Raw genomic sequence first — 11666 nt, 5'->3', positions numbered from 1 at the left:
TGTATAAAATGTACATTAGGTAGAATAGGTATAATATACCTAATAATATCGAAATATTTATATACATAATATGTTTAAATATAATATAAATTCCGATGCATATAAATAAATATTTGATAGTTTTTGTATTTTTATATACATGTAAAGTCTAGTTATTATGTAAAATATGTATTGTGTATTTATAAATGTATTTTTTATATTTATACAGTGAAGAGGAAGGTTCTACGAATATAAATATTATAAATAAAAAATATTATTCATGAAGTTGAGTTAAGGTTTCTTATTTTATATAAAGACGTTAAGTGTATATTTTGACTTAGACATATATTTAAATAATAGTTACATTAATAATTAAAACGAGTAATGCGCATAAAATAATTGAAAAAAATCGTATTTGGAAATAATTACGTCTTAATTTTTCTCCTGTAGAAATGGTTTGAAAATAAAATAACGATGTACCTATGAAGACGATATATCGTAAAATGAAAAATGGTGGTGGTGGTCATGAAATGTGGGTCAACCTCGGAGGCCGGAACAAGTTCAAGGAGGGATTGCCGGAACGAGAACCGGTTGCATTCTATACAGGGGCCATTTACCTTCCGTCAGTCGCGTAAGTAACCATCCTCCGGAAAAGAAGTTAAATATTGCTGACTTGAGATTTACATCTTAAACCATATCAATTTTTAACTTCAACAGAACACATCAAATTTGATTGTAGTCGTTGACGGCTGAAAGAAAAAAATAATTTGGAGACTTGAACGCAGGTAAGAATGAATTATGACAATAGTTCTAATTTTATTCATAAATGTAGTACATTTTCCTTCTTTTTTATTATTCAAAACGTTATAATTTATAGTACATTAATTTAATTTAAAAAGTGTAAGTTATAGTTCCCTGCGAATGATATATGAATTTAATTTATGTTGCATACCCTTGTAAGTCCGTAGATACTAATTTAATTTAACAAATTATAATAATTTATATAAGTTATAAATAAAATATGAACAAATTTTGAGAAATATTTTTTACGATTTTTAATATTACGTCTACTAACACAATTATATGTACGCTCCAAGTATAAGATATTGTATTATAATATGAAGATATAATATTTTATTGTAATACATATACAAATTCATATCAAATCAAACTTAAAAAAACTCTTTCAATTACAAAATGTGTGTATTATCGATTGTTGACTAAATATATTAGCTTAAGTATAATAGTATATTTCATTTCATACCGTATGTTGGATTTCTGATACAAATATACGTTTTCGAATACTCATCGTTATGATGATACAATAATATTATAACGACGATAATTTAAGATAACTGTAATATATATTTATTTAACGGTATAAGCGAATGTTTATCCATTTTGTAAGGTATGTATAATCATAGATTAAAATATATTAGTACATTTTGAAGCTGTGGTATATAATAATAGGTAACGTTTGAGTATAGTGCATGGAATATTTAACCGGGTAATAGTAGATACATAATATGAATCACGCGACGACACCGCATATATTGGGATTCTATGATGAGGTCGGCGAGATGATTTCACCGCACTTTCTCCCGACAACTATGTGTCATAGACATACATAGCGGTTCCAATTATGAAGTGAAATTTGTACAACAAAAAAAAAAAAAAATAAAGACACATACGATATCGGTATCAAGAGAACAGTGATCAAATGTCGACCGTTAAATTGACACGACGAATAAAATATTAATATTATGATTATTATAATATTATAAAATGATACATGTAACATTAACATAATATAATATTCATTATATTCAATTCATTATGAATTTCAACAAAAATACTTACGCAGTATATTTCTATCAGAAATTGAATACGTACCTAAAAGTTATTGAAAAATTGTACAACTGAATTTAGGTCAATAAAACATAATAATATGAGGAAGTAAAACGGCGATAAGATCGTATTTAAAAGAAGAAAAAGTATAGTATTTACTACTTAAATGAAAGTAACTGACCGGACTATGTGGGTTACTTGGTTATTGTTGCGTGTGCGTGACATCGGCAATGGTGGTCAAGGTTAGGCGTGGGCCACTTTTGGTCGGCAGTTGCATTCCCAGATCTTCGACATAATTATTTTAATAACGACCGTTTTTATTATTTTATAGGTTAGTAACGTTAAGTATTTACGTCGTGTACATCTGCATTTACATATATATGTATATATACATGAGTATTTAATGATATTTTTTTACATGCATTATATTAAACTCTGAGTAAATACATTGGAGTGCATTTTCCCACTGAGCATAAAATTAGAATTTTGTAAAAGCAACTTGTATGAACATGATTAATAATTTTAGTTTTTGAAATGTATTTATTTCAAAATTTAAGTTATTTACTATTTAAAAATGTAATGTAGTATATTTTAAAAACAACTCAAAAGTTCATATTTCCATTAATAACGTTACCTTTTTTTTTAAAAAATTTGTGAAAAATAGATTAGCTATTTTGCATTCATTGAAATACTTAGTATTAGTTATACTAAGTGAGGTAATAATGTATTTAAGTGAATGTTGATAAGTAATTTTTTCCTTAATTTTTAGATATTAAAGTATCAAATAAAATGTTGAAATCTTTGCATATTTGGCTGGTTTTATTTAATGACATTATTGGTCATGGATGTAATTAATAATTAAATATAATTACATTTTTTGGTATAGAATTTTAAAAATATAATCATTAAGTTCTAAAAATAATTCTGAGATGAAATGTTTTTTAAAATATTTTCTGAATAAGTGAAATTGAAATATATATATACTTATAGTAAAATATGAATATTCAATTTGATTTCTATGGTTTCCATTTATCATAATTTTTAGAACAAAGTTAAAGTAAATAATGGCTTTATGACAAGTTAACTTTTTTTTTTTTTTGTTCTTGTGGTTATTTTTTAAAATATAAGGCTTTTGTAATTTAAATAAAAATCACCTTAGACGAACACTAAAAAGTATTAGAAAATAAAATATTGTATAACTAATTGAATACTTTCTTATTTACGTATAAGAACTTTAAATTAAATAAAATACTGAGAAATTATAAATATTACATTGCATTTATGGGTAAGAATTTAGAATGGTCAATATTTCTGTTAGTACCAAAATTCTTTTTTCTTTTTAATTAGATTATAATTAAAATTCAACCCGTTGAATAAGGTTAATTAAAAAATATATGTGCATAATAAGTACAATAAAAAAACTATGTAAATTATAATAATTGTTGTTAATACGTGTACATCAAATCTATTGTATTGAGAGTAGGTATACAGCCTAATTTTATATGCCAGTATTAGTACAATAGCTAATCATTTCGTTCCATTATTATAAAAATTAATCCATAGAAAACAAAATTTATATTCAAGCCATCTGAATGACATACATTATATTGCTATAAGCTCATCTATGGTATGCATAAAAAGTAGATACATGTCTATTTTTCCTTTTAAAACAATTGATTTGACACGTTTTTACTTTTTAGATATGATCACCTATATATTATGTTTACTTTCTAAGTGTCTAGACGGTGTAAAACAATACAATTAAATGTAACTATTATAAAATATTATCAGATAAAAAATATGTATATACATCAATGTTTCACGGTCTAATGCTAAAATTGCGTCGAAAGTATTTTTTCTTTTATCGAACATCGGAAAATAATCATGTAAACATTTTTTATAGGTACCTATATACTCATACATTAATACAATTTACTAAATATGTATATTTATGGCGTTATAGAAATTGGTTAAAAGACATTCCTGACTTATACACCCATCAACCCAAATTACATATTATTTTGTTTAAATATATATTAAGGTCACAAACATATATCATGTATGGTTTGATAAATACATAATATTCAAATTCATAAAATTCAACTAAATAGTGGCCACAATAAAATAATATATACTGTTAGTATAAAAATGTTTAGATACTATTAAAATTGAGTGTAATCAATTATTTTAAAAATGTTGTAATATATTATCGAAATTTTTTAGTTAAAATCATTTTGACAGTACATTTTTGTGGATAGTTAAATATATATTCAATTTAGTTTACTTAATCTTTTTACTACCTTTTTTTTATTGTCCTTTTCCTTTTTTTCCATCTTATTATTGTTTACTGTCCTTTAAAATAAAATCACAACAAACATGACATAGTTATCAGTAATTTCAATATTACATATTCTATCCATAGACCTCATAAAAATTATCATTATCTATATTTAATTCACTAGCTATATTGTATATCAAATAACTGATATCTTTAATTTCTTTGTGAATATTAGTATCATAAAATCAATTACATAACTTTCATATGCTAAATTGTATTAAATGTTAAAAACTAGTAAGAACATTAATTTGATGAAACATTTAAAAATTAGTTTACTCCATTCCCGGATATAAATCCAATATAAAGAAATAGGATTTGTTAAAAACTATTATACCGTTACATGGGTGCCACGAGAGGGGTGCAAGGGGGATCCTTGCACCTTCTGGATTTAAAAAAAAAAAAATAATAACATTTAAAAATATAGGATTGAGGCTATTATTATCATTATCGAATATTCTATTATTCTATTATTCTGCATTACTTTGTAGCCATCTAAAAAACGAGTATTTAACTTAAAAAATGTAAGCATTATTTAGAAATACACGTATATACTACGCATGATGCACTCTTCTGACGAAGTTATTGGTGGTTTCTATGTACCAATATAGATTATCAAAATATAAAAAAAAATATCTACGTATTGGATATAAATACATTTCTTGTGATTTACAATTTAGAATAAAATAACATTTTTGAATAGAGTGAGTGAGAGATTATTTCATTTTGAAATTTACTCTCTAAAATATCAAATAGGGACAAATGGACGCCAAAAATATATATATATATATTTTTTTTTTACGTCCATTTGTCCCCACGTCCAAACGGCTACGTCCATTTGTCTTAGATCGCTAAAATTTAATGTTCTTTTATAGTGAATTTATGAAATTAATAATTCACTAATTCACTTTAAATGTTGATAACTTAATATTGTATTATATAAACTAAAATAATATCTTATTAATTTAGGGATAAAACATCTACTTTTAAAGTAATTCTTATTTATTATGTACATTATTTTTCGGATAGCTTTAAAAATAGTCTAATCATTCTAAAAACTACGACGGTTCATTGCCAATAATATATATTGATGAATAGGGTCATTGACATTGACGTATATAATGCAAGGTTTTTGAACTCCGCAATAAATAATAAGACAAAACACAAGTAGAAAGTTATACAGATAAAATACATTGAATAATTGTAAGACCGGTTTGCAGATATCATGTCATTATAACAAAAATATACAATAGCGTGAAAATAAAGTTAACACTTTTATTACCTGTTGTGATTGGTAATAATACCCATTTATAATATAATATAATATAGATTAATATTTAAGTACATTGATGAATATTAAGACATTATTTCATTAGTTACTTTCGATGGTATTGATATATTTTGAAATTATAAATTATATCTTATTCTTTTTAAATTTTAATTATTACGTAATAATAAAAATCTGCAATTTTGAATATAAAATGTGTGTATTATTAAGTTCCATTTGCTTATAAATCTTCTATGTTTTTGTTCTTTACTTTGTTTTTATTTTTGCATAAATCTAAATTTAAAATAAAATGAAGTAAATTATTTAATGTATAGGTTAATATATAACAATATTTAAATAAATATCTATTTCCAGATTGAACTATGTCCAATAAACAGGCCATAGGATGGGCCTTCCTGTGCCTGGTGGGAACCACATTGATGGCACCAGCGTTTACGTATCCACAAGATCATCGTTCTCAAATACAAAGTCAACACGAACAACAACGCCCTGTATATACAGGCAATTATCCAATATATCAACCCGAACAGGACGCAAGAAAATTTGTTGAAAAACCAAATGCTAGCAAAAAAGTAGTGTCGTCGACAGGAATTGTAGAAGATCGTAATGATTTAGATGATGTACAAACTAATTCTATATCGGTAATATTCTACTATTTCAGTTTTTAATTATAAATATATTAAATAATTGTTTAATAAAATGTTTATTTCTTTCAAATTTTAGCAAGAAGGCGCTGGTGGTTTTTCTTGGAGTAGCGTATTAGGAATGATTATGCAAATGCTGTTCAATCCAGCAAGTGCAGCCGCTGGACCAAGTAAATCTGATGTTCTAGATGGTGACCAGGTACTACTTTGTTGAAATTTATTTATTCAAATATGAATAAATAATAATTATATGTATTATTTTAAAATTCAAATCATTATTTTCAGGCTATTGCTCCAACATCCCCGTGGGCTAATTTGTTATCTGTAGGTCTGAAAATCTTAACTGCATTTTTAGGTGGCGGCAACGTAGCAGGAGATGGAATTGACAAAGTTGATAATTCTTCCCCCATGCAGGTAATAAACAATTTTAATGAACACAAATCACAATGTACATATGACATAAAAGATGGTTCAATATTTTAAAATAAGCGTTTCAATGGAATTTATCTTTATTATTTACTATATATAAATAATAAAAATTATTTTGAATCATCTTTCGCAAAAAATGTATACATTAAAAGTGGACCGGGGAATTCAGTATTCAGTAAAATTATATACATATATATATAATAGTATATACCTTCTATAATCTATCACTATTAATGTAAAAAAAAAAACTATTTTGTATAAATACTATGCTTCTGAGAAAATGCGTAAATAATGTTATTGCATTTATATAGTCTTAAGTAAATGTATTAAAAAAAACAGACATTTATGAAGCATACTATATGTTATATTCCCTGTTACTTTTCAACATTTATAATTTCTGCTTGATAATGTGCTGTTTAATTCATATACATATTTGTAAAAATTTCAATATTTAAAATTTAACATTATCAAATTTTTACGTGCATATATTTTTCAATGGCAAAAATATTTTCTGACTTAAATATATTATAATATTGACTCTCATTATTATAGCTTTTAGTAAGAACAGCTAATACTTATTTGCTTATCTATTCTATATAATTTTTCTTGAGATGTTCTCTCAAAATGTTTATGTATAGTTATTAATATGTACATACACTTAAATATTTTTAAGTTGGAACACACATAGAAAAACGTGTCAGAAATAAAATCATTGAAGAAAAAATATACCTAATAAATAAACATTACGTTTGTATAGTTAATTAGCTTTATGTCCCCGGTCCTTAGGATCAAAACATGCTTTTCTTCTTTTTATAAATATTTAATAAATTGGTATATGGTGGCACGGTACGTAGGGTGTATTGGCGGCGGTCTTATCTACAGTACTCGGCAGCAGGGATCCCGATCAAGTGGCCACCATGGCTAAACAAGCTGGAGAGGTAAGATACCCACACACTGCTTTAGCTACCACCCAGACTAACATTTTATAAAAAATAATTATTTGCAAGTTTTTCGCACAATTCACAAGTGTTAAATAACTATATTATATTTACAGTTCATAAATATTGTTGTGAATCTTTTGGATGCACTCAAGACATCTTTCAGTCACAGATCTATGTCAGCGAGATCTTTGGGTAAAAAGGACACTATGTCTGATGCTGCTGTAGCTAGCTTATCTATTTTCAAAGTAAGATTTTGATCTATATCTGATATTATATGAGTATATTATAAAATAGATGTATACAGCATATTAAAATATGATTAATATTTTAATAGTTTGAAATAATTTAATATTGTTTAATAAAATTAGGGTTACATGAAAACAATGAATACGGCAAATGATGTTTGTGCTCAGAAGTTTGTATGTGAAGCTAACAAAGAATGTTCAGGTGAAACATCAAGTTCTAGTGCCATATACTGCCAGCTTGGAACGTAAGAAAATAATTTTAAATATTATAATTTTAATAAAAATATTTATAGTTTATTAATTAATATGTATTATTAATTATAAAATATACAAAAATCCTATAATCTTATAACCACAATAAAAAAATAATTCTAAACTATTTTAAATTTTAGATACGCTACTAGTTTCTTATTACAAAGGACTGGAAACGCACCTTTCGAAGTATATTACGATGCTGGCAGACGTGGACGATCTGGAGATGACTGTCGTCAACTCTACTTGGCCTGTAACGAAGTCTAAATTTCCCCCTTCATAAAATAAAATAATAATATTTTCACTCAAAATTATCTTATCAGTTTCATATTCCATCTTCTAAATTTCTACCTTCAATTCCATTCAGATTAAAACAAAGATCTCGTCTCTAAATTTAACCATTAAACTACACAATGAATCCGCATATGTTTTTTTAGGATAATCTTTTATTATATTTATATATGATTTTTTTTTTCCTGAGTATTTTACTTAATATTTATTCCTATTGTTTGTATAACAATACACTTTGTACCATAGTAGTCTGACCTATTGATTATGTATATTTTTTTTTAATTATTTATACTTTATTTATTTTAATTTATTGTTTTTTTAATAAATTATTATAGGGATTACTTTTAAAATGAGTTGTTCGGTTATTTATTTATCCTTTTTATTCTTAATTTAATTAAAAAATGAACTAAACAAAAAACACAATTGATACTTTGATGTATGTTTTTAAATTATAGAAAATTAGCAAATAAATAGTAAATGCATAGTATTACCAAACAAATCGAATCGTGTCTAACGAGTTGAGTAATTTTTTTACTACTAAATTATTATAAATGTGCATACTATATTTTAGTATATTCTACGTCATGTTAAATGTAGAAAGTAGAAAAATTAATTAAATTACTTAAAGTTACATAATTATAACATATTAGTTATAACATTATAACATATTATAACATATAACAATAAATTATAACTTAAGTAAAATATATATAAAATGTAAATTTACTGTTCAAATCAGGTTGGTTTAATCATGAATATATAAAAAATTAACCCGTATCGAATATAAAATCTAGTTAAAAAAGTTTTACTTGATATATGTGTGGTTTAAAAATTGTTCAAACTATTAAAAATATTTAGAAATATATAGAGTAATATTTAAATATTTTACATAAACATATAGAATAAAAATTAATTTCAAATACTAATAGATTCTAATATTATTCTAAAAATGTAGACTTAATACTAATCAATTGGAAAAAAATCTTTAAAAATTAAGCATGACTAATTATAGTAAATAAAACTTGCCATTTAATTTTCAAAAGCTGATTCCACATTATTCAATGTATTGCATGATAGAATATTGGTAGAGATAAAATCGTTAGTTTTTGTAATTTGTTCATCTAATTTAGAATCAATTTTTAAGAGATGTTTTATCAATGAAACCATTTCTGAGTATTTATGTGTATTTATTTTATCTGTAGATCGTAAAATTTTCGAAGCCATGTAATTTTCTATGAATGTTTTTTTCATTATTTATAAGTTTTTCTTCCTGGACATATTAAAAATATTGATTAAAATAAACTATAATAATAATATGATACAATCTTTAATAATGTATTTATTTTTTCGGTTCGTCTCATTAAATTATAAAAACAACGGCTTGAGTAATAATTCAGTAATAATTGAGTAATAATTTGTCCGTAATTATTGTATTCTAACTAATTACAATATTGATAAAAACTATTAAAATTTAAATAAGATTATTACACAATAATATTTTATATTTAAAATCGTAAAAGAGGAAATTTACTCATAAGATTGTAGGGTCACTGGTATATATAATTATAAAATTTTCCTCCAAGGCTTAGGATAAAAAATTATAATATATATATGTATATCTATACTATAGATAAACATATAAGATATTGTTGTGTATAAATATATAACCCTATATATTCTAAATAGTGATTATTTTTTCAATAGATTCTTTATTTAATTATTATGCAAGTTTCTGAAAAAAATGTACGCATAATTTTAAGTTAATATTCATATATGCATAAAAGTTTTACCATTAAACGATAATTCTATGATTTTTTAAACGCTAATACATATTTTTCTAGTTATATACTAGAAAACAAAATGTTCTTAAAATAATTACTCATTTATTACATGAACTTTCGTCGTTAAAATGTAAATACTTTCATTGGTATTTTTTCATTTAATTCTTATATTCAGAGTGTTTTTTAATACTCGATGATACATTTTTTTTCAAATCAAAGCTGAAATATTTGCGCATATTATATAATAATACTTCCTGAAAGAACTTTAATTTTTACGTTTACATTTCAAATTCTGAGTGAAACGAGAAATGTATTGATTTTACCATGATTTTTTTTTTTTTTATAGGTACACGATTTGGATCTAAAAGAGTGCTCAGATTATGAACCAAATAAAAATTTTAGGTTCCTTTTTTTTGTTACAAAAGTTAAGAAAAGGTTCAACCAATCTTATTAAGGCATTTGATACTACTACTATAAGAATCATCGTTAGAATTATAAACTGATTTACTAGAACTCTTTTACTCAGAACCGTTTTTTGAAGAGCATTGATAGGTATATTGATTTCAAAATTAAAATACCAATTCAGAAATTCCATTAACCCATTAATTTATATCACCAGTCCATGGTATTTCGCCCGACCAAGAAATTTCGCCCTTTTACTTATATTGATATATTAGAAAAATGTATTAATTAATTATTTATATATCTTATAATACAACGCTATTATTTCAAGAGAGTTAACTATCTATAAAATTATATTCATTTTAGTCTTATTATTTTTATAAAATATAACTGAGCAATATACTTACACGCATTTTATTTAAATCCAATAAATTCAAAAGTCGGGTTTCTAAAAGATTTTGAGCGTCAGTTGTATTTGTAACCTACAATATAGAACATTGAAATTCAAATGCATTTTGACTTAAAACTCAAGAAATATAACATCTAATGAAATAAAATATAATTCATTATATCATATATCCATTTTTATAATTATAATATACTCCTATGGTGTCGAAATAGGTTTGTCTGAATTTTGGATTCAAGCTGTGGCGTACGATATCTGTGACTGAAACGGCAATTATTCGACTAAGATCAATATCCTTTTTCTTCTTTGTAGACATCTGCTCGGTTGACTTATACATTTTTACGATATTTAAAGCGAATTGGTATGACAAAGAAACTTAATTAAACTTTTAAATATAACTTGTTATACATGTGTATTTTATAAAACGAAAGTAATAAAATGCAAGTGAATTATTTCGGGATTCAATTAATTTAATTTATCCTGGAATATAAAATAAAAAAATAAAATGTTTTGCGTGGTCATTGTTTTATATACAACCGCAATAATATTATACTTATGGTTACCAATAATATGGTACCATTGTCGAGACCACCATAGACCTTTTAACTACTAGTTTAATTAGTATTAGTACAGATTATATGAATGTAATATTATATTTGTGGTATTAGTATTAGTCGAAACAATTTAAAAAAAGTTTTCTAATCTTCCATGATTTTTAAACGAAACATCGGTTACCATTTGCTTATACAGCAAACTAGGTACCTATAATTTGGTACCTACTAGGTACTTGGTATAGGTCTGAAGTGGCCAACAGGAGATCACAAC

At 24.7% G+C, this 11666-nt stretch overlaps 1 protein-coding gene across 3 annotated transcripts; it reads left to right on the top strand.

The window, feature by feature from the left end:
• Positions 1-584: 584 nt before the first annotated feature.
• Positions 585-8317, top strand: LOC112688857. Of its 3 annotated transcripts, XM_025562256.1 has the most exons (8): positions 585-764; positions 5805-6091; positions 6174-6293; positions 6380-6508; positions 7378-7461; positions 7578-7709; positions 7833-7954; positions 8102-8228. In XM_025562256.1, the coding sequence occupies exons 2-8, from the start codon at positions 5813-5815 to the stop codon at positions 8226-8228; spliced, it is 993 nt and encodes a 330-aa protein (XP_025418041.1). In that variant the 5' UTR covers positions 585-764; positions 5805-5812. The 3 variants fall into 3 exon arrangements, with proteins under 3 accessions (XP_025418041.1, XP_025418043.1, XP_025418042.1); XM_025562258.1 differs by lacking the exon at positions 7378-7461; XM_025562257.1 differs by lacking the exon at positions 585-764 and having other exon boundaries at positions 5813-6091; positions 8102-8317.
• The last annotated feature ends 3349 nt before the right edge of the window (positions 8318-11666 follow it).

Source organism: Sipha flava, unplaced genomic scaffold (genome assembly GCF_003268045.1).
Source record: "Sipha flava isolate LNK unplaced genomic scaffold, YSA_version1 40_pilon_pilon, whole genome shotgun sequence".
Lineage (NCBI taxonomy): Eukaryota > Metazoa > Arthropoda > Insecta > Hemiptera > Aphididae > Sipha > Sipha flava.
This window is presented reverse-complemented; position numbering and strand designations above follow the sequence as displayed.

What these genes read in the sequence shown, in the direction of transcription:
- LOC112688857 (XM_025562257.1), top strand. Translation starts at nt 5,813, where the DNA reads ATGTCCAATAAACAGGCCATAGGATGGGCCTTCCTGTGCCTGGTGGGA. An exon ending in TGGCTAAACAAGCTGGAGAG is followed by an intron (nt 7,462 to 7,577) that starts GTAAGATACCCA and finishes TTATATTTACAG; the next exon opens with TTCATAAATATTGTTGTGAA. An exon ending in ATATACTGCCAGCTTGGAAC is followed by an intron (nt 7,955 to 8,101) that starts GTAAGAAAATAA and finishes TTTAAATTTTAG; the next exon opens with ATACGCTACTAGTTTCTTAT.